The sequence below is a fragment of the Notolepis coatsorum genome, assembly GCF_963971535.1.
Source record: "Notolepis coatsorum genome assembly, contig: SCAFFOLD_317, whole genome shotgun sequence".
In the NCBI taxonomy this organism is placed as follows: Eukaryota; Metazoa; Chordata; class Actinopteri; order Aulopiformes; family Paralepididae; genus Notolepis; species Notolepis coatsorum.
Genome location: NW_028169839.1, coordinates 44,000 through 67,653, shown reverse-complemented (window position 1 = coordinate 67,653; position 23,654 = coordinate 44,000). Strand labels below are relative to the sequence as shown.

General features: G+C 47.8%; 2 protein-coding genes across 3 annotated transcripts in view; both read right to left on the bottom strand.

Moving 5' to 3' along the window:
- Window positions 1–1,880: 1,880 nt before the first annotated feature.
- LOC311248667 (uncharacterized protein C20orf204-like) lies at window positions 1,881–8,202 on the bottom strand. Of its 2 annotated transcripts, XM_084339514.1 has the most exons (5): window positions 8,043–8,202; window positions 6,082–6,219; window positions 5,770–5,826; window positions 5,332–5,472; window positions 1,881–2,488 (listed from the first exon to the last, which is right to left on the bottom strand). In XM_084339514.1, exons 1-5 carry the CDS (start codon window positions 8,043–8,045, stop codon window positions 2,357–2,359), a joined length of 471 nt encoding a protein of 156 aa, XP_084195640.1. In that variant the 5' UTR covers window positions 8,046–8,202; the 3' UTR covers window positions 1,881–2,356. The 2 variants fall into 2 exon arrangements, 1 of the variants encoding a protein (XP_084195640.1); XR_014620968.1 differs by lacking the exon at window positions 5,332–5,472.
- Window positions 8,203–17,001: 8,799 nt separating this feature from the next.
- Window positions 17,002–23,654, bottom strand: part of prpf6 (PRP6 pre-mRNA processing factor 6 homolog) — a 46,345-nt gene continuing 39,692 nt past the window's right edge. The window contains exons 19-21 of the mRNA XM_084339516.1: window positions 19,277–19,391; window positions 18,812–18,938; window positions 17,002–17,707 (exon numbers count right to left, since the gene is read on the bottom strand). Coding sequence (XP_084195642.1) covers window positions 17,555–17,707; window positions 18,812–18,938; window positions 19,277–19,391 — 395 coding nt within the window. The 3' untranslated portion in view covers window positions 17,002–17,554. The remainder of the gene's footprint in view (window positions 17,708–18,811; window positions 18,939–19,276; window positions 19,392–23,654) is intronic.

Here is a 23,654-nt window from a genome sequence, read left to right as displayed (position 1 = left end):
TGTCATAGCTACGGCGCACACGACACACACTGTAGTTATTTTAATAACGGAGCATTGCAAATGTGAATCCTGCTGGGATATTTTTAATGAATGAAACTTGGATCAGAGGTCATTGTGGAAGGCCTACCGGGCATTTGGCTCTGATCCGTTTCATATTCTCCGCTGTGGATGGGTTAACCGGAGTGCACGGATTGTGTTTCATTCAAGGATACATTGAAGCGTCTTTACGTGTGGATTGTGGGTGTGAATTACGAGGAATCTGTGGATTGTTGAATTGTATCACTGTCACACGTTATTGTGATATTGTAACCGGATTAAAAAGGCTGAGAACAACTCCTGAATGCAACTTGGAAGTGAGTGCTTATGTGCTTTGTACATTATTATTGCAGTGCTAAGATCAACAAGATCTTCCAATTTTAAGGTATTTGATTTCACAATTCTTATGGCTTTCTTCTGCATTATGAACATTTGGTTAATGTTTGTTTTATATGTGATTTCCATGTTTAATTTCTCATCAATTGTCACTCCCAAAAATGTATTTTCATACACATGTTCAATTTCAAACTATTAATAGCCTCCAAGCCTCTCTGACACCGTTATTTCGGGGGTCGCGCCTTGAAAACTTTGGGAACCATGTATTTAATTAGTACATGATACCTAACCGCATACAGTACAGATATCCTCATAAGTATTTATTAATTCGTATCAATTAGATACTCTTTGGGCTTGTTTTTATCTACTTATTCTGAAAGAGTTGAAATAATTATTTTCACTAGCAAGATCTCATTCCATTATTCATTCCATTAAGCCTACTGCCAGCAGGCACATTTAAAGAAATATAATCTGATTGATTGGGGTAATGAGGGACTTAAAATTAGCCTATAGATATGCATTTAACTTGTCTGCAATATCTTCCCGTTAGAAAATCATGTTTTTCGGGGATCGACACCTCCCCCTTTTCAGGAAGACGGCCAAGTCTGGTTCGAATTAATGAGACCGAATCAGCCTTCAAGAAACCGAGATAGCCTGAATCATTGGGTTCATTTAAGCTGGCTAATGGGACTTTTGATCGACTTAGGTGCTTTCACATATAGTTTTGGTGGACTCGGTGCGGTTCTGGTGGTTGCATTGTTGCATTCATCATTTGGTTCGTCTGCATTCACACAGCAATTTGTCAGGCGCACCAAACTATCTGAACAATGTCACGCGATCGAAAAGGGCGCTCGTCTATTGGACAATAGAGAGTGGAAATGTGTGTGTGTGTGGCTGCGAGCCTGTGTGTGCGCGCGTGTGTGTGTGTCTGTCTGTGTGGACTGATAGATAGTGTTGTTTTGCAGTGAATGCCGCGTGCGAGGTAATAATAATAATAAGCCGGGTGTTCCTTCGACCCAAGATGCACAGTTATATAGATAGATAGTGTTGTTTTGCAGTGAATGCCGCGCTCGTGGTAATAATAATAATAATAATAGTAATAATAAGCCGGGTGTTCCTTCGACCCAAGATGCACAGTTATATAGATAGATAGTGTTGTTTTGCAGTGAATGCCACGTGCGCGGTAATAATAATAATAATAATAAGCACTTCCCATATTTGGTCCGCGTTTGGTCCGATGAAGCGAACCGAGACCTATGTTTTTGGTCGGACCAGAGTTCGCGTGTTTGGTCCGCGGACCGAGTTCGACGCGCATTCACACAAACCCCAAAAAGCGGACTATCGAATTCTGGTCCGATAGTCCGGCCCAAACAGCCCATGTGTGAAAGCGACCTTAGTGAACCAGGTACGGGGAACGGGGCCCAGACCTGCGGACAGTAACAAAAACATGAACACCACACAAGATCCCAAAACAAGAACTTTGGTAAAAAGAAACACTTGGGGAAATGTGAGCATACTGGAAATATATCATTGCATTATAAAAATATAATCATGTTATGTGTTATAGCTTATTTGTGGTGTTCCTAGAAAAACGAGTCTGTAAAACAAAGGATGGATATTTAGTGCTATGTCTAACATTATGTCTAACATTATGACTAACATTATGTCTAACATACAGGTGTTGTCCATGAATGTAAAGAGAAACAAAAAGAAACAGTAAACAGTAAATAAACGTAAGTATTTAAAATGACAGCCTATTTTGTAAGTATGTTGTTGAATTTATTCATCTTTTTTTAAAGCTTTTATCTTTTCCTCTTCATCAGTGATACATGAGTTTTTGACAACCTTCCTCTGTTTAGTTGGGCCGTGACCGTCCAACCTCACTGTAGTGGGAAAATAGGGACGTAAAAACGAAGATTATGATGATGATGATGATGTGTGTAGAACACTCTGAAGCTTCTGCCGCACTACAACCTTCCTCTGTTTAGTTGGGCCGTGTGTAGACACTCTGAAGCTTCTGCCAGCAGCTGATGATGGCTGTGAGGAGGTGCACGAGTTTGATCCTTCTCCTCTTCCTCCCTTGTGTCTTCTGCCTTGCGGCACAGGCTTTCTTCACCTGAAACGAAGCAGAGGAAAGTGTTGTTGTTGTACAGCTAGACTGTCTTACCACCAGCCGTTGGAACTGTTAGACAGAATGTAAGGGCCAAATAGATTAAATGTGTAATGGATTTATGTGACCATGGGGTGGCGCTTCTGTTTATATAAGCGCCAGGTACACTGGGTGAAGTTAGGAGTTTGACCCGGAAAGGGCAATGGTTTTTGACCGCAGGTCGTAGGTCACAGGTCGCAGGTTACGGCTGTTTGAACACGCCGCAGGGCGAAATGTTTGTATGCAGCAAAACCCAGGATATCCTGTTTGCACGGTGAAGCAAATAAATATCATTTTCCAAGAAGAGCTGCCTCGCCTGCCTGCATTTTATCATTGGAACACTGACGGTTTGGTATCAGAATAAACAAATAGAACGGCGCGTCAGCCAGGTCCATCTGCGGGATCAAATTTCTCAGTAGCTCCGTATAAGACGGGAGCTCCTTTAATACAGACGATTCTTTTTTATTGTCAATGTACACAAGGCAATTGAAATGTGTCTTTTTGAGTATCCCTCCTAGATACACACATGCATTTCATCAGAGAGGTCAGAGTGCGGGGTCGCCTGCAGTGCAGCACCCCTGGAGCAGTTTCTTGGGATTCAGTGCCTTGCTCAAGGGTACTAAAGCAGAGCTGGACACCGTCAGTCACCAGCTCACAGCTGGAATACACCCAATCTGTCAGTAGCAGGGATCTAACCAGCGGCCTTTCGGTTACTAGCCGGCCACTTTACCTCTAGGCCATCCTGCCTCCCCCAGACAGACAGACATTTCAAACTTAATTTCCCCATACATTTCCGCTTAACCCTTTCACTGCCACACTACCACCCTTTGACTGTGACAATACAGAAGGTTAACCCTATCACTACCACACTACAGAGTAGTGAAAGGTTAACCTTCTGTAGTGTGGTAGTGAAAGGGTTAAGCAGATTCAAAACCATTTGATATGTATCCAATGGCAATGCCATGCACATATTTTTCCATGCTAACTTCATATGAGCTACAGCACATCTGCCGTGACACATCCATACCTGAGTCACCATTGTGATTTGCAAGTGTCCTTACATTACATTAAATAAATAGGATGTCATAAATGTCTGGTATTATCCACATTTCTCTGTTAGCATGGAATATTTTATACTGTCACAAACCTTAGGATCTATAACGTTTTGGGCATATGTGCTTTATTGGATTGGAAAAAGAAGGATTACTTTATTGTCAATGTACACAGGGCAATTTAAATGTGTCTTTTCACATATCCCCCTATAGTTACACATACACACAGTCCTCATATCTCTCCTAGTTACACTTACACACACAGTCCTCATATCCCTCCTAGTTACACATACACACAGTCCTCATATCTCTCCTAGTTACACATACACACAGTCCTCATAGTTACACACATAGTCCTCATATCCCTCCTAGTTACACTTACACACAGTCCTCATATCCCTCCTAGTTACACTTACACACAGTCCTCATATCCCTCCTAGTTACACTTACACACAGTCCTCATATCCCAGTTACACTTACACACAGTCCTCATATCCCTCCTAGTTACACATACACAGTCCTCGTATCTCTCCTAGTTACACATACACACAGTCCTCATATCCCTCCTAGTTACACATACACACAGTCCTCATATCCCTCCTAGTTACACTTACACACAGTCCTCATATCCCAGTTACACTTACACACAGTCCTCATATCCCTCCTAGTTACACATACACAGTCCTTGTATCTCTCCTAGTTGCACATACACACAGTCCCCCACACGTGAATTTCTTCAGAGAGGTCAGACCGCAGGGTTGCCTGCAGTGCAGAACCCCTGGAGCAGTTTTGGGGGTTCGGTGCCTTGCTCAAGGACACTTAGGCAGGACAGAAAAGAGTGTCAGGAAACACAGGTAGAGAAGGAGAGAATGACATGAAACAATGGTCACAAACAGATTCAAAGCCAACACATTGTATGATGGTATATGCCTGTGGTTCTAAAACGTTTTCATGTCCAGGACCCCCAAATTGATCCCCATTTGATAAGATATTGTAACCGGGACCCCCATCCATGAAGATATTTGTTGTTACATATATGATTTCATCCAGAATTCCATAATAGAGGAGAAAGCAGAATAGTCATTCTCATACATTCTCTCACTGTACTACTACTACTACCGAATTTCCCCAAGGGGATTAATAAAGGATCATCTTATCTTATTTGACTAACTTATAGCGAAGAATCCAAAGCGCTTTACAATTTGTGTTCCTCACATTCACCCATTCACTCACACATTCACACACAGAAGGCGGAGGCAACCATGCAAGGGGCCAACCTGCTCATCAGGAGCAATTAGGGGTTAAGTGTCTTGCTCGAGGACACTTCGACACGCTGCCCGGGAGGAGCGGGAATCGAACCGGGAACCTTCCGACTACCAGGCGACCGCTCTACCTCCTGATCCACTGTCGCCTCGGTTATATTTGGTTATATTTAGATAAAACACTTTATACATTATGTAAACATTCTTTTTTACATACGTATTCAGTATTACTTCACTGTCCCACAAATGTTCCACAAAACCAGCATGCTGTCTTGCATTTAGATCTTATGGATTTGGTCGCCCGAAGCAAAGCCAGGCTGTACTACTAACTCAACTACAGCACTTGTGTCATTGAACCCACTAAACCCAGTACAGCGATTGCAATGCAATGCAAGCCATGCAAGCACTTGCATTGTGAAATCAGGATAGATTTGTTTTCCGGCTTGTGAGGCTAAGTACAGGGTTCGGGGGAGTTTTTAAAAGGTTAAAGCCTAACCAGGAAATCTTGACTGCAGTTGTGACTGATGATCATTTCCATTCTCTCTACTGGCCTCCCCAGCGCCCCCTGTCGCCCGTCACCCTGCCGACAGTGGAACTGCTGGATCATACCATAGATGGAGCGCAATATATGATGTGTCTGGCGTGATAAAGCAAGAAGAAATAATGCACAAATAAACATGGAATTAGGTAAAGAAATAAAACACCACAATCTACAATATATTTGCAATAATGTTGATAATAACTCCATATGCAAAATAAATATGAGACAGATACTGAAATGAGCTATGGCCAGATAAAACAGATGTATTGAGCTGAAACTGTGAGAGAACAAATCAAGCCACTAGTGTCATTTACAATGAGCACTATCTGTTTACCATGTTGCTGAAGTACTAACTGTCACACGTCACGCACACATGTCATACATGTCATTTACCTTTCCTGAAGGGCAGCTGTCCCTCTCTTTAGATGTATCAAAGGAACCAGTTAAAGTCTGCAAAAATAATAATCAAATATTTATCCAGCGAATAGCTACAAATCGCGTGCAGGCGCAGCTCACTACCAGTTCACACAGTACAGTGGGAGCAGAGGATAAACTCTGGAGGGCAGTCTATCACCATATTATGATTCAACACCTGGCACGTGTTCAGTCAGTGGTAAACATGTAGGAGTTAGAAAAGCATTCATGTATATTCTAGTATAATACATTTGCAGCGCATCGTCTAAAAAAAGTGCATAGGCTGCCTACCAGGTTCTGAAGTTCCACGAGAATGATCCCTCTGTAGGAACCTAGGATCTCCGCAACGTTACAGCTGCGCTTCTTACCGCAGGACAGAGACAACAGGAGCGTCACGATGACGCTACGCAGCACAGGCCCGTTCACACACTACAGAGGAAACGTCAAACGTGGGTTTTAGTGGCCTCATTTTTGGCATCATAATCATAGTTGAAAATACACAGGCTATTGTTTAATTGAAAGGTTTGTCGATGGACTATGATTTGTGCGCTAAAAACAAGATTACAAACATCACAAAACAAACTGGTCAGACTACTACTTGACCTTACTCCTAGAACCCACCTCACCCCTGCCCACTTTGACTACCTAGGATGGCTTAGAGTAGACGACAGAGTACAGCAACTTGCAATGGGCCTGGTCTACAAGATACACTACACGACCAAGGTACCCATGTACATGTCAAAATACTTCCCAAAGGTCAGTGAATACCACAATCACAACACCAGAGGGAGCTCCACAAATCATGTTAAACCCAGATTCGGCTCAAACAAGGGACTAAACACGTTTAGCAATTGTGCCACAACAATGTGGAACGCCCTACCCACAGCTGTAAAGGAATGTGAATCCCTACCCACATTCAAAAACGCTCTTAAAGAGCACCTACGGGAGGCTGCAATTCGAAACTGGCCACCGTAAATGTCCAAACCCCCCCACCCCCACCTATTAGACAGTCCCCTCCCCACCATATGTATATATTCTCTCCCCACCGTATGTATATTTCTCTCCCACCCACCCACCACCTCCTAATGTACAGTCTCCTCCCCACCGTATGTATATATTCTCTCCCCACCGTGTGTATATTTCTCTCCCACCCACCCACCCCCTCCTAATGTACAGTCTCATCCCCATCATATGTATATACTCTCTGTCAGGATCTATGGGTAACAGTACTGTATATTTGCATATATATGTCACAAATGTAACAGTACAATATACCTGTATGTCATGTATATCCCTATGCCATAAATGTCATGATGTCATATATGTTGTGTATGTCATAAATGTCACTATGAATTGAAAATGGGGGACCCTGATGGAAACAAGACGAAAGTCTTTCTCTGGTCTGCATCCCCTTAACAATTGTGTGTATTGAGCCGTTTGATTGATTGATTGAAAAGTTTATTAACAGATTGCAGAATGGGTACAGTACAGTACAGCTCAATACATACAATTGTTAAGAGGATGCAGACCTGAGAAAGACTTTCGTCTTGTTTCCATCAGGGTCCCCCATTTTCAATTCATCATATGACACACATGACATACAGATAGACAGTACTGCTACATCTATACATTTATGACATACCAGATTTTCAAATACAGTACTGTTTGTGATACTAAAAAAATCCAGAAGAAGAGTATATACATTTGACATAGAAACTGTGCATTGGGGGAGGTTGGGTAGGTGGGGTGGGGCTGTACATTGGAGGTGGGGGGGGGGTTGGGTAGGGGGGGGACACACTGTACATTGGAGGTGGGGGGGGGGTTGGGTAGGGGGGGGACACACTGTACATTGGAATACTGACATACATTTGACATGGAAACTGTACATTGGAGGAGGTTGGGTAGGTGGGGTGGGGTTGGGTGGGGCTGTACATTGGAATACTGACAAAGCCATGCTTGGTCTTTATTGTACAATAAAGACCTACTGTATTGTACCCATTCTGCAATCTGTTAAATAAAATGTTCATTCATTCAGTGCATTCACACTTTTCTTCTGATTCTCCACGGACGCATATGCGCCGCCAGTGCGCGCGTAAAGGGCATAAATCAGTTTCCAGCAGGTATAATTTGAATCATATTTGTCATTCGTCACAATGAGCATTCAATGGCATTTACATGATAAAACGGTGACACATGCTGGGCAACCGACGAGACTGTGCACTCATATCAGTGCCGCGCAAATCAAAACCTACCATTTATAATGTTCTATTGCAGAGTCCCCAACTCCCCATACGAGTAGATCCCTCTCGGCGAGAGCCAGAAACATCCACAGGAGTTACTCGTGGTCGGCTGCGTTCATTATATCCAATCTTACTAAGTGTGAATGCGCTCACGTGTAGGTGTTTTGGTTAACATGCTGGCAGGCAGACTGTCTGCCAGTGGCGCTCCGTGCTTTCCAACATCCAATTCTCTGTCGGATCCGGTTTCCTGACCGTCATGGGGTTCTGACGGTGCAGGCTTAGGATTTCACCAAACTCCAGTCTAATCAAGTCGACTTCCGCGACCAGTGCAATGAAACCATCACACTTAATAGAAAAAGATGTGCACAAGGAGTACCAGACTGAGTGATATTTGCGTGAGGGCCGGTGATCTCGCAACGCGTAGTGGTCGTGCGTTTTTGGTTGCAAATGTCCAAAATAGGGGAGACATGAGCTTGGCTGCGTTATTTTTTTAGTTGGCTGGCACACTTTCGCTCTCTTCCATATTACTCATAATTTACTGGGAAATATTCTAACCAGCAGCAAGTGAAAGGTTAATGTCTCATCTATAAATAAACATATTTGAATGTTTTCTAAAATTAAGTGATTCATAAAGTCATGATGTGCACTTGTTCCAACCGGCCCCAATAGTTACCGTGGTTGGTTGGCACAATGTTAAAAATATCATATTGTATGAGACTTGGGAAACAATACGACAGCTATACGTTTTGTGACGTTCAGAGCAAGTAGTTCATATTTATTGCACTCTGTACTCACTCCTCACAAGCGCACCAACCGGTCGCGGTATAGTAACGTCATCACCCCGCTACACATTGGTAACATATCTGTTGCTGGTAACAGTCCAGCAAAACCTACAAAGGTCAAAGGTTTTGTTTTATTTGCCACATATAATATTATGTACATTACAGGGAAATGCTTGGTTCTTATGATCCTCCTGAGATTGTGCTTCATACAGTAAAAAAATAATAAAGACCAAACACTATACAAAATACAAAACTAAAGTAGAAAATGCAAAAATGAGGTAGAGATGTAGTGCAAATATTTTAGTAATACAATGGTGTAGTGTTAATAAGTGTTTAAAGTGAATATGTGGATGTGTGTGCAATGAATGTAGAATGGATGGGTTAGTCATTGAGCACCAACAGAATTTGTTCTTAATTGACCTGCCTGGTTAAATACAGGTTAAATAAAATAAAGTACTGCTGCCCGGGTGCGAGATGCCATGTATATGGTGTAGAAAACCTGTAGTGTCCAATTATCGGGCGGGGCTGTGCCGTATACATGTCACAAAGCATTTTTTTTTTTTTTTTTACATTTATTTAGCCAGGGTAGGTTCGCCTAGCACGAATGCTCTTTTTCAGCTACGCCCTGCTTCACATTCACACAGTTCCATTCATACCTGGGAGCTGCCCAGTACAACCACAGTCTGACACCATTGGCCACTGAGCAACTCCACTGGAGCAGTTGGGGGTTAAGTGGTTGGTGTTAAGGGTATGGGAGAGAGTTATTAATTCACTTGCCCAGCCCAGATTTTTCCTGCCGGTCCGGGGGATCGAACCGGCGACCTTCCGGTCACAAACTCGATTCTCTAACCTTTAGGCCACCGCTGTCGACCAGTACGTCCAAAACTGGAGGCTTGTAACTGCCATCCTGTACGCCTGGATATCAGGGTCTGAGGCTTGATCCTCAGCCATACGGGCATAATTGATATTAAATAGATTGACGCTGCTGCCTGGCAGACCATGATGGAAGTCAACGGCTTGTGGTCCACAAAAGCAACGAATGGGCGAATCGGAAGTGTCTGACTGCCAAGTACAGGGCAAGGAGTTCGCAGTCAAAGCTGCTGTACTTCTGCTTGCAGGGATGAAGCCTCCACCTCAGACGGCTGTGGGATCGCCCCAGTCGTAGTGGTGTGATGGCCGGGGGAATTATGGAAGGCCGCACCAAACTGTGACCCTGCTGGATTGATGATTAAGCCACGCTGTCGGAGGCGACTGAAGAGGAGGCAGAGGTGCGACAGGTGTTGTGTCTTACGTGCACTGGCCACCAGGATGTCATCCAAGTAGACGAACACAGATGACAAATCATGCAGAACAGTGTCCATCAACCATTGAACGGTCTGAGCGGCATTCTTGAGGCCGAATGGCATCCACAGATACTGGTAAAGTATAAACAAAAAAACTGAAATGTTTCCCCCAGCAAAAAAGTGAGTGACTTTCAGATGTTTTAACATAATAGACGAGTGTCGCTCAAAAAGGCAAAAAAATGTGTGTTAAATTCTTGTGTCTGTGACCTTCAGAGGGCCAGAGAGTAGCTGTGTGCCAACTAACCCCTGTGCCAACCAACCCGAGTCTCCCATATTCTATGCAGTGCCTACCCATATGAAACATTAGAGCTTTCCAACCAGTTTCTTGGTAAGAAATATGCTTTTATGCAGTGCTGTAGACCAAGTCTCAGGCTCTCAGCCAAACCTAACACTGTGTGTGCCAACTAGTGATATTTGATCTTGATAATGAAGTTCTACTGAGCAGGAATGTTGACCGTGCGTGGGAAGTTCAACTGCTTGGTAGGATTGGTGATGTTACAGTTCCATCAAGCAGGACTCGACTTAAAAGGTCTGGGAAAACCACATCTCACAGAGGAACAAACGACCCAGCTAGCCTATGGTCAGAACAAACCCGCTACATACATTATATAAATGACAGCTGGCTTCAGAAATATGTGCAAGACAAGAATGCACTCAGGAGCCTAGAACATGTTACTGAGACTTGGGCTGTAGGTCCATGATGTCATTAACAACACATATTTGTCCATTTTGGTACAAAGCGAACAAAGTGTTCACAGGTAACACATCACTTTCTGTTTACCAGGCATTTCTTCCTAAAGTCAACTGGATCTGAGGGTCATAATGTTTATCAACTATCTAAATAATATATACCATTGATACCAACATTATCAGTGTTATCATCAGACAAGCTGTTAAATTCATGTTTTTAGTTCTGTGAAAAGGAAATGAGAGACATACAGAGAGACAGAAATACAGAGAGAGAGAAAAATAATGACAGAGAGACACACACACAGAGACAGAAAGGCAGAGAGAGATAGAGAGAATGACAGACACATGAGAGACAGAAAGAGAGAGAGAAAGAAAAAGTGTGACAGACCAAGAGAAAGAGGCAGACAGGCAGACAGACAGAGAAACAAACACAGACAGAAGTAGTTGTACCTTCTGTTATGTTAGTTTTGTTCTCTAGGTTCTGAGTTTGACGAGACAGACAGATTGACAAGAGAGAGAGAGAAGGACAGAGAGATGTTAGAAAGACGAAGGCGGCGACTGAAAGAGGAGAGAGGGTAAAGAGAGAGTACAAAAGGGAGGACGGTCAGAAGGTCAGCATGCGTGAAACTAGAGGTCAGACTGAGATGGGCACTCTGTACGCCGGTCTAATGAGGTAATGGAATCCAGAAGTGGAGCTGCACAGCCTATTGTGTAGTGATACACCTGGTTTAAAACCTGAGATGCTGCACAGACTCATGCCCTTTTTGCCATTGCCACTATTGTGTGGACTCAATATTGCCTTTTTTGCCATTGCCACTATTGAGTGGATTGAATATTGTGTTGGCCTTATTTCCAATGTTGTGTGGGACTGTGTGTTTCGATTCACACTGCTACTTGTAGTAGCTTGATTGTGTACTACTTACTGGTGTTCTGCCAGGTACGTTTGATTGTGTATAGTTATTGCTGGGTGGTTCCCAGATTGCCAACTTTGGCTTTTGGCTGTGTCCGGTGACAATAGGTCACTTGTGTGTGTTTAGTGTTTTCCCCTTTTAGTGGAGTTATTCGTCCGAGGGTTACCTTGTACCTGTTTTGGTTTGTCTTCTTGTATATCCCTGTTTGTTCTCCCTTACATTATCCCTGTTGTTTGTGTTTACAGGTGTCATTCCCAATTGTACAATAAATATAATTTACTTTTGAAAACGCTTTATTATTTCCTCCTACCGGGAACTGTGCTAAAATGCACTCACTGAACGGGTTGGCTTCACAACAACCCGGTTCAGGTACATTTATAGACCTTTGTATGTGATGCAGGCAAAGAGAATGCCATAGCAGATAGTCAGGGGGCTGAGCATGTGTTGTGTACATCGGAGCAGTGCATGTCTTTAGATAGGGGGAGGGCGGGTGGGGCACATTGATGTCAAGTTGTCACTGTGACTTGTACACGTCTGGAAATTGGCCGTCGTTACACTCCCGACAGAAATTCATTGGCTTACACTCATTTACAAAAACGTCCTTGGTCTGACCCCATCTTATTTGATACACTTGTTAAAATGGTCATCTACTCCCTATAAGCTCCCCAGAGCTGCTCACCATATCTCGCTAGATGTTTCCTGTGTTAACACTTCCTTCGGTCAATCCTCCTTCCAGTTTGCTGCTCCCAGTAGTTGAAATGAGTTGCAAAATACTTTAAAAATGGACAAGTTGACCCCCCCCCACTACCTTAACACTTTGAGTGCCAACGACGCTATATGTCGTTAGTTAATGCCGACCGGTGAATGCCAGCGACGACATATAGCGTTTGTTTGTATTTTATTTAAAATTTATTAGCGATTTGAATTCATATTTCATCAATCTAGTCTCACGTTAGTGCTGCAAACTCTCTCTGAGCTCCATTGGGAAAATACCGCCCCCTATCATCTCTCCCTGTTGTACTGCACCCCATTGGATTAGACACATGGGGGGGGGGGGGGGAAATCCAGTTTCCTCATTTTACTTCTCCGGCAAGCCATCCGAAGAGATCCAAGTTATTGCCGAGCCACAAAACAGCGTGGAATACATATTTCCAGTACCCAGCGCTGAATAAATAAACGCAATCGATATTTGGAATGGAATTGGAATAATCTTTTTGGAGAACATCTGATCTGAGGTAAGGAATCTATTTTACCAGTCTTAGGATAATCAGAGCTGTTTTCACAGAGATATCAGCGTGTGCCATATGTGTGTGTGCGCGCTAATCAGGAAATGAGAGAATCGATTTTCAGCTCGCTTCTCTAGCGTGCATAAGTACACATATACTATCGATAATCTAGCGTTTATTTGAAAACGAGTCATAAATAGGCCGAAAAATTTCAACGTTTTGTGTATTCCAGAATATTCCAGTAACGGGCGATTATCACAGAATCTTCACATTTTCCTGAAACTTTCAAGAAAACAAGGGTTTTTCAAAATGGTATAAAACGGAAATGAACCGATTAAAAAACAATCCGTTTCGACAATGTTGACTGCAAACAAGTCATTGATAAGCGACGGCCAGATTAGACACAGCCATAATTTAAGACATAGTTTATGCATTCACAACGCTATCATTGAAGTGGGTGCTGGCATTCAACCATGTTTTGAGACGGGGACCCGTAGCATCCAAAGTGTTAAGGACTCTATCACAGAGTTGTTTACACACACCTGCAACTGTCACCCAACCTTTTAACTGTAATTTGTTAAAGGTTAAAGGTTAAAAAAAAAAGTTTTAAAAGATAATGGAAAATGCTTAACCCTTTCACTGCCACACAACAGGTTAACCCTTTACTATCACACAACCGACGGTCGCTGTTGTGTGGCAGTGGAATGGTTAACCTGTGAATTGTCGCAGTGAAAGGGTTAACCGTTTTGGTAGTGCGGCAGTGAAAGGGTTAACACATTGGGGACGAAGCACGGATATATCCGGCTTTCGAATCCATGCGTTGTGGACAGAATCACGGAGATATCCGTGGGAAGTTGTTATTGCTTTTATTCCATTTTAATAACCTGTTCAAGGTCGCCGAGCGGCACTGCAGATCTTCCCTACTCTATGAATTCGACAATGTGCAATACCGGGTGCTATCGCGCTACTGCAATGTGCCCTGTGGGCGAACGGATCAGTCTCTTTGTTTTCTTTCAATGGAGTTTTCAGTTAGCAGGATTCTGGATCTGCAGCCTGTAGCTTGGATTACATTTCGAATCGCAGATTTCACCATGCAATAAGGGGATTTATCATCAGCCAATGGACATATCGATCTACCAGATGGCGATCGATAACGGGGAAATGCTCCGGGGGATCCCACCGGCTCATGGTAAGATCTTTCTCACGTAAATTACAGCCCGATCAGAGCTTGCTATGATACTCAACCAGCCGACCAGCGTATGTGGCTACTTAGACGAACACGGTTATTGGTAATCAATAATAATAAACGACGTCCCCCGCCCCCCCTTTCATGCATACATGCTTTGGGATCGTCCGGATCATATGCAGTTTGAGTTATTTCTGTAGCATCTGTAAAACGGAAATGCCATTGGATATAACGTTAGCAGTTATTAGCGCTATAACTAGCCTTCCAGAAAATATACTAGCCCAAATCCGCTATAAAGCTTATATTCACGGCGCTATAAAATGAGAACCTATTGATGCATTTCTTTTTCTTTAAGCCATTTTGAAGGGATGGTTTATGCACTCAATTGACAATGAGAATGGACAGATAGCAATACTATAAAGTATAGATTTAGCTGTACAAAAAGCCACACGTTTGTTTACAAAAGCTGGCCCTCAACCATTATATTAGACGGGCCCCAGTGGCCGCGAAAGTGTTAAAGGGAAAAATCAAACAAACATGGTGGTCCATGGTGTTGTAGTAATAATAACTTAGTTTTATATAGCGCCCAAGGTCGCTTTACATAATTTTTTTTTAAAGTAACAAATAGTGGACAGACACAACATACAAATTGGGAAATTAGGGGTTAAAAGCTGAGTTGAAGAGGTGGGTTTTGAGGAGTTTTTTTTAATGAGTCCAGAGTTGGGGCGGTGCGGAGTTCTGCGGGGAAGGAGTTCCAGAGGGTGGGAGCTGCCACACTGAAAGCTCTGTCCCCAAAGGTCCGCAGTCTGGTTCGGGGAATGGAGAGCTGACCAGTGTCTGTGGATCGCAGGGACCGTGACTGAGTGTAGGGGTGGAGGTCAGTGAGGTACTGAGGTGCCAGAGCGTGGAGGAATTTGTAGGTGAGCAGGAGGGTTTTGTAGGTGATGCGGGATAGTAAGGAGGAACAGGAGGCGTTTCTCTACTTGCCTTTTACATTTCCTTCCTCTGAGTCACCTTTTATCTAAACTGGATCAAGAGAAACATCTGTGTTAAGTGTTGATTGATAAATGTGTGCTAATGAGGGAACATTCTCTGGCAGCAGGAACGGATCGACCAATAAAAGGTCAGCTGGTGTTTCAGGTTTCAAACTGTGGATACCAAACAGAAGGTAAAGACGACTTTGAACTGTTAAACAGTAATCCAGAACTATTTTATTGCACTGTAAAAAATCTGATTTTATAGTATGTCTGCACTTTGTGCTCATTTGTCCATTCATGTCTTTTCTATTCTACTAAAACTGAATCAAACCATAAACAAGGTGGCCTGTTGGGATGTTAGATCGTAATGTGAAAAACTGTCATTGTATATGTCTGCTCATTTTACCCTTGCTATTATTTAACTTTTATCTCTACGCCCCACTATCCGCTGGGTGCATACTCTGACCGGTATCATGTTTTGTAACAGATTACAGAAGCCTATTGGAACGTGAGGTTCTGATATGATTTGATTAATATATCTGCATTATTTTATCCCACTTTATGCTTTGCTCTTGCTTGTTTTACACTGATTTTATGTCTTATTTCTTACTGATGTAAAGCACTTTGAACTGCAAACCCCTGTATGAAAGGTGCTATACAAATAGTTATTAAACTGGATCTCATTGAAGAGAAACATCTGTGTTAAGCGTTGATTGATAAATGTGTGGTGATAAGGGAACATTATCTGGCAGCAGGAACGGATCCACCAACAAAAGGTCAGCTGGTGTTTCAGATGAGATGAGCTTGTGGAGTGAATAGTGTTATTCTGAGCTTGGAAGGTCTGCCTTTTCTGTTGATGCTCCCGACTCATGGAACAGCCTTCAAAGCCCTTTAAAGATCGATAATCTTCCAACCTGTGCACAGTTCAAAGCCACGAGTTGTGTTACTACTTTAAATTGATTTGATTCCCCAGGCCATCATGACTCAGCTGGCATCTACAAATCTAGTTTCATGTGAACCTGTGACCATAGGATCCACAGGCAGCCGCACTACCCAGCTGAGCTAAAGGGTCCGACCAGTTAGCAGGTAAATAAAGCAGGGACAGCGGCCCATTGTTCATTTTCTATACTGACACTGGGCTGGCCTAATCACATCTCTTACTAAGCCCCACCCCCTCCCTCTCTGGCCTCCGTTTCTCGTGTCAGATCAGATGCCGCTCAGGCTCAGAGCCAAACATCTGTGGATGGATGAGGCACAGCACTTCTTCCCAACAGCCATTCGGACCCTGAATTCCCTTGGCCCCCCTCTCCCCCCTTACACTAACCAAGCTCCTGACCTGATGGACTAGACTCTTCTGTGTGTGATGTTGTGCTGTATTTATTGCTGGGAAGGGGGGTAAATGTATCCATGTTCCTGTTTCATGTACATCCAGAGCTTCAACCACTCTGTACCGAACACGAATACCACCAACCTGGTTGTGTGGCAATAAAAGTATGCCGGATCTTCACTTCACTACAGTGGGGGAGGGGGGATGTAAACAGCAAATTTCATGGCAATTCTGGCCATTACCTTTCAAGATCTCTCGCATCCAAAACCTCCTTCCTGAAACATTCCTAAAAGATTTGCACTACCTCTATTTTTGCATTTAGTTTTTTGCATTGTACATTTTCGTTTTTGTATAATGTTTGGTCTTTATTCTTTTACTGTATGAAGCACAATCTCAGGAGGCTCATACAGAACCAAGCATTTCACTGTAATGTACATGTGACAAATAAAACTTGAACTTGAAATTTGGGGGTGAAAACAATTGGGGGTGAAAATATGCCCCCTTGGAGAAGGTATTAACAGGGACCATGGGCAGTTCACCTTTTGTTTTTATTGGACGACTCCAGTCATTCTAAACACACCAATTCAAGCAAGCTAAATAGGACACACAGTGCAATCGTATCACGCAGGACTATAAGGACTAGGAAAGCATGACTTACAGAGAAGGTTTATGTACACTGACTTGCTGAAGAGACACCGCTATGACAACTGGCCGGTTTTACTTATCGGTGTGTGGACAAGACTAAGCAACAATTCCATAAAAAAGAAACACTCAAAATATCATATTTAGCCTTTCCTTTTCAACAAATTCTTTTTCTTCTTTTTCCTCACAAATTGAACGTCATCTATTGAAAACACAGAAGGTTCAGTCCAAATACAAAAGGGAAGAATGACTAAATGTGTGCACGTGTGTGTGGATGTGTGTGTGCACTGTACACGACTGTCCTCTCCCACGAACGCCAGCGGTGACGATAGAGAGCTAGGACTGTGTATATGTCCACAGTTGTCCCTCGCCATGGCTTGTGGGCTGGTGACCCCCCCTGTGTCCTCCGGTCAAGCGGTGAGTCTCTGGTCACCGGGTGCTCAGAAGGTGTTTCTGATCTTGGTTGCCACCTGGGTGAGGATCTCTCCGATCTTCTTCTGCCAGTGAAGGACGTGTTTGGACTCGGCGCACCACAGCTCCCCGTGGCGCGGCTCAGCGTTCTCACAGCGCTTACGCACCTCCTCCTGCTGCTCCTGGTGGGCGAGAGGGGATGGAAGTGAGAGACACGCTCACAAGCACACACACACACACACACCACACACACACAGTGCAGGCTCACAAGCACACACACACACTGTGCAGGCTCACAAGCACACACACACTGTGCAGGCTCACAAGCACACACACTGTGCAGGCTCACAAGCACACACACACACACTGTGCAGGCTCACAAGCACACACACACACTGTGCAGGCTCACAAGCACACACACACACACACACACACACACACTTGAAGTGGGAGCTCAACATCACAGGCCTGCTCAAGAAGGCCCAGGGGAGGATGTTCTTCCTCCGGCAGTTGAAGAAATATAAACTGCCGAGGACCATGATGGCCCAATTCTACACGGCCATCATTGAGTCCATCCTCACCCACTCCATCATCTCCTGGTTCCCTGCTGCAGCGGCAAAAGATCTTGCCAAGCTGCAGCGGGTGATTCGCTCCGCGGAGAGGGTGATCGGCTGTCCCCTGCCCCCCCTCAGGTCCCTGCACGACTCCAGGGCGCTGAAGAGGGCGAGAAAGATCATGGCCGACCCATCCCACCCCGGTCACAGCCTCTTCACCCTGCTCCCCTCTGGGAGAAGGCTGAGGATCCCAAAGGCTGTGAAAGCTCGACACAGACTGAGCTTCTTCCCCTCAGCCGCCAGGCTGATCAATGCCTCAGGCCCCCCCCCCCCTCCCTCGGTACCCCCCCCCCCCCCCCCCCCCCCCCCCCTCTGCCCCCAAGTGACACTGGCACAATGACATTGACTGCACTGCACTAGTCCGTACTGGATCTCTGCACACTTCACTTTATATATATATATATATGTATTTTATTTATTGATTAATCCCCCACTGCACTGTTTTCGTTTCTTGTCTGTGTTGGTGCTTGTTTACTGTGAAAAAAGAAAGAATGCATACACTGTATTGCTGCAACAATTACCAATGTGTTTTACACAAATGGCTCAATAAAGGAATCTGAATCTGAATCTGAACTGTGCAGGCTCACAAGCACACACACACACACTGTGCAGGCTCACAAGCACACACACACTGTGTAGACACACACACACACACACAACTAATAACCCTACCTCGGTGCCGTGCTGCAGCTCAAACTTATAGTAGAGAGCCCAGGCGTCTCCCAGGTCTGGCTCAATCTTCACCGTCCTCAGGAACCACTCTCTGGCCTTGGTGATCTTACGCTCACTCCAGAACAACCTGGGATGCGCGCGCGCACACACACACACACACACACACACACACACACACACACACACACACACACACACACACACACACACACACACACACACACACACACACACACACACACACACACACACACACACACACACACACACACACACACACACACACACACACACACACACACACACACACACACACACACACACACACACACACACACACACACACACACACACACACAGTATTACCCCAAGGCCTACTGACACTGTTGACATAAAACAGCTTTAAATAATAAAGATAATGATATAATATGAGGAGAAATAGAAGGAGGAAATGGGGAGTCGTACTTGGCCACAGCCAGGAGGACGTGGGCGTCATGCTCACACTTCTTCAGAGCGTCAACACTCTTAGTCTTCCTCTGAGGCCTGGCCTCCAGAAACACTGCTTCAGCCCACAGGATACCTAGAGGAGGCAGAGAGGGAGCAGGGGAGAGAGAGAGAGGTGGCAGAGGGGGAGCAGGGGAGAGAGAGAGAGGAGGCAGAGAGGGAGCAGGGGAGAGAGAGAGAGGAGGCAGAGAGGGAGCAGGGGAGAGAGAGAGGAGGCAGAGAGGGAGCAGGGGAGAGAGAGAGAGGAGGCAGAGAGGGAGCAGGGGAGAGAGAGAGAGGAGGCAGAGAGGGAGCAGGGGGGAGAGAGAGAGAGGAGGCAGAGAGGGAGCAGGGGGGGAGAGAGAGAGGAGGCAGAGGGGGAGCAGGGGAGAGAGAGAGAGGAGGCAGAGGGGGAGCAGGGGAGAGAGAGAGAGGAGGCAGAGAGGGAGCAGGGGAGAGAGAGAGGAGGCAGAGGGGGAGCAGGGGAGAGAGAGAGGAGGCAGAGGGGGAGCAGGGGAGAGAGAGAGAGGAGGCAGAGAGGGAGCAGGGGAGAGAGAGAGGAGGCAGAGGGGGAGCAGGGGAGAGAGAGAGAGAGGAGGCAGAGAGGGAGCAGGGGAGAGAGAGAGAGAGGAGGCAGAGAGGGAGCAGGGGAGAGAGAGAGAGGAGGCAGAGAGGGAGCAGGGGAGAGAGAGAGGAGGCAGAGAGGGAGCAGGGGGGAGAGAGAGAGGAGGCAGAGAGGGAGCAGGGGGAGAGAGAGAGGAGGCAGAGAGGGAGCAGGGGAGAGAGAGAGAGGAGGCAGAGGGGGAGCAGGGGGGAGAGAGAGAGGAGGTAGAGAGGGAGCAGGGGAGAGAGAGAGAGGAGGCAGAGAGGGAGCAGGGGAGAGAGAGAGAGGAGGCAGAGAGGGAGCAGGGGAGAGAGAGAGAGGAGGCAGAGGGGGAGCAGGGGAGAGAGAGAGAGGAGGCAGAGAGGGAGCAGGGAAGAGAGAGAGGAGGCAGAGAGGGAGCAGAGCAGGGGAGAGAGAGAGAGGAGGCAGAGAGGGAGCAGGGGAGAGAGAGAGAGGAGGCAGAGAGGGAGCAGGGGAGAGAGAGAGAGGAGGCAGAGAGGGAGCAGGGGAGAGAGAGAGAGGAGGCAGAGAGGGAGCAGGGGAGAGAGAGAGAGGAGGCAGAGAGGGAGCAGGGGAGAGAGAGAGAGGAGGCAGAGAGGGAGCAGGGGAGAGAGAGAGGAGGCAGAGAGGGAGCAGGGGAGAGAGAGAGAGGAGGCAGAGAGGGAGCAGGGGAGAGAGAGAGAGGAGGCAGAGAGGGAGCAGGGGAGAGAGAGAGAGGAGGCAGAGAGGGAGCAGGGGAGGGAGAGAGAGGAGGCAGAGAGGGAGCAGGGGAGAGAGAGAGAGAGGAGGCAGAGAGGGAGCAGGGGAGAGAGAGAGAGGAGGCAGAGAGGGAGCAGGGGGAGAGAGAGAGGAGGCAGAGAGGGAGCAGGGGGGAGAGAGAGAGGAGGCAGAGAGGGAGCAGGGGAGAGAGAGAGAGGAGGCAGAGAGGGAGCAGGGGAGAGAGAGAGAGGAGGCAGAGAGGGAGCAGGGGAGAGAGAGAGAGGAGGCAGAGAGGGAGCAGGGGAGGGAGAGAGGAGGCAGAGGGGGAGCCGGGGGAGAGAGAGAGAGGAGGCAGAGAGGGAGCAGGGGAGAGAGAGAGAGGAGGCAGAGAGGGAGCAGGGGAGAGAGAGAGAGGAGGCAGAGAGGGAGCAGGGGAGAGAGAGAGAGAGGAGGCAAAGAGGGAGCAGGGGAGAGAGAGAGGAGGCAGAGAGGGAGCAGGGGGGAGAGAGAGAGAGGAGGCAGAGAGGGAGCAGGGGAGAGAGAGAGAGGAGGTAGAGAGGGAGCAGGGGAGAGAGAGAGGAGGTAGAGAGGGAGCAGGGGAGAGAGAGAGAGGAGGCAGAGAGGGAGCAGGGGAGAGAGAGAGAGGAGGTAGAGGGGGAGCAGGGGAGAGAGAGAGAGAGGAGGCAGAGAGGGAGCAGGGGAGAGAGAGAGGAGGCAGAGAGGGAGCAGGGGAGAGAGAGAGAGGAGGCAGAGAGGGAGCAGGGGGGAGAGAGAGAGGAGGCAGAGAGGGAGCAGGGGAGAGAGAGAGAGGAGGCAGAGAGGGAGCAGGGGGGAGAGAGAGAGGAGGCAGAGGGGGAGCAGGGGAGAGAGAGAGGAGGCAGAGAGGGAGCAGGGGAGAGAGAGAGAGGAGGCAGAGGGGGAGCAGGGGAGAGAGAGAGAGGAGGCAGAGAGGGAGCAGGGGGGAGAGAGAGGAGGCAGAGAGGGAGCAGGGGAGAGAGAGAGGAGGCAGAGGGGGAGCAGGGGAGAGAGAGAGAGAGGAGGCAGAGGGGGAGCAGGGGAGAGAGAGAGAGGAGGCAGAGAGGGAGCAGGGGAGAGAGAGAGGAGGCAGAGAGGGAGCAGGGGAGAGAGAGGAGGCAGAGAGGGAGCAGGGGAGAGAGAGAGAGGAGGCAGAGAGGGAGCAGGGGAGAGAGAGAGAGGAGGCAGAGAGGGAGCAGGGGAGAGAGAGAGAGGAGGCAGAGAGGGAGCAGGGGAGAGAGAGAGAGGAGGCAGAGGGGGAGCAGGGGAGAGAGAGAGAGGAGGCAGAGAGGGAGCAGGGGAGAGAGAGAGGAGGCAGAGAGGGAGCAGGGGAGAGAGAGAGAGGAGGCAGAGAGGGAGCAGGGGAGAGAGAGAGAGGAGGCAGAGAGGGAGCAGGGGAGAGAGAGAGAGGAGGCAGAGAGGGAGCAGGGGAGAGAGAGAGAGGAGGCAGAGAGGGAGCAGGGGGGAGAGAGGGAGCAGGGGAGAGAGAGAGGAGGCAGAGAGGGAGCAGGGGAGAGAGAGAGAGGAGGCAGAGGGGGAGCAGGGGAGAGAGAGAGAGGAGGCAGAGAGGGAGCAGGGGAGAGAGAGAGGAGGCAGAGAGGGAGCAGGGGAGAGAGAGAGGAGGCAGAGAGGGAGCAGGGGAGAGAGAGAGAGGAGGCAGAGGGGGAGCAGGGGAGAGAGAGAGAGGAGGCAGAGAGGGAGCAGGGGAGAGAGAGAGAGGAGGCAGAGAGGGAGCAGGGGAGAGAGAGAGGAGACAGAGAGGGAGCAGGGGGGAGAGAGAGAGGAGGCAGAGAGGGAGCAGGGGGGAGAGAGAGAGGAGGCAGAGGGGGAGCAGGGGAGAGAGAGAGAGGAGGCAGAGAGGGAGCAGGGGGGAGAGAGGGAGCAGGGGAGAGAGAGAGGAGGCAGAGAGGGAGCAGGGGAGAGAGAGAGAGGAGGCAGAGGGGGAGCAGGGGAGAGAGAGAGAGGAGGCAGAGAGGGAGCAGGGGAGAGAGAGAGAGGAAGCAGAGAGGGAGCAGGGGAGAGAGAGAGAGGAGACAGAGAGGGAGCAGGGGAGAGAGAGAGGAGGTAGAGAGGGAGCAGGGGAGAGAGAGAGGAGGTAGAGAGGGAGCAGGGGAGAGAGAGAGGAGGCAGAGGGGGAGCAGGGGAGAGAGAGAGAGAGGAGGTAGAGAGGGAGCAGGGGAGAGAGAGAGGAGGCAGAGAGGGAGCAGGGGAGAGAGAGAGAGGAGGCAGAGAGGGAGCAGGGGAGAGAGAGGAGGCAGAGAGGGAGCAGGGGAGAGAGAGAGAGAGGAGGCAGAGAGGGAGCAGGGGAGAGAGAGAGAGAGGAGGTAGAGAGGGAGCAGGGGAGAGAGAGGAGGCAGAGGGGGAGCAGGGGAGAGAGAGAGAGGAGGCAGAGAGGGAGCAGAGGAGAGAGAGAGAGAGGAGGTAGAGAGGGAGCAGGGGAGAGAGAGAGGAGGCAGAGAGGGAGCAGGGGAGAGAGAGAGAGGAGGCAGAGAGGGAGCAGGGGAGAGAGAGGAGGCAGAGAGGGAGCAGGGGAGAGAGAGAGAGGAGGCAGAGAGGGAGCCGGGGAGAGAGAGAGAGGAGGCAGAGAGGGAGCAGGGGAGAGAGAGAGAGGAGGCAGAGGGGGAGCAGGGGAGAGAGAGAGAGGAGGCAGAGAGGGAGCAGGGGAGAGAGAGAGAGGAGGCAGAGAGGGAGCAGGGGAGAGAGAGAGAGGAGGCAGAGAGGGAGCAGGGGAGAGAGAGAGAGGAGGCAGAGAGGGAGCAGGGGAGAGAGAGAGAGGAGGCAGAGAGGGAGCAGGGGAGAGAGAGAGAGGAGGCAGAGGGGGAGCAGGGGAGAGAGAGAGAGGAGGCAGAGAGGGAGCAGGGGAGAGAGAGAGAGGAGGCAGAGAGGGAGCAGGGGAGAGAGAGAGAGGAGGCAGAGAGGGAGCAGGGGAGAGAGAGAGAGGAGGCAGAGAGGGAGCAGGGGAGAGAGAGAGAGGAGGCAGAGAGGGAGCAGGGGAGAGAGAGAGAGGAGGCAGAGAGGGAGCAGGGGGGAGAGAGGAGGGGA

Excerpts from the sequence above, each read along its gene's own strand:
- LOC311248667 (XM_084339514.1), bottom strand. Across the intron at positions 5,827-6,081 it reads TCGTGGAACTTCAGAACCTG|ACTTTAACTGGTTCCTTTGA; the intron begins GTAGGCAGCCTA and ends TTATTTTTGCAG. Across the intron at positions 2,489-5,331 it reads ACTGCAGTCAAGATTTCCTG|GTGAAGAAAGCCTGTGCCGC; the intron begins GTTAGGCTTTAA and ends GCTTCGTTTCAG.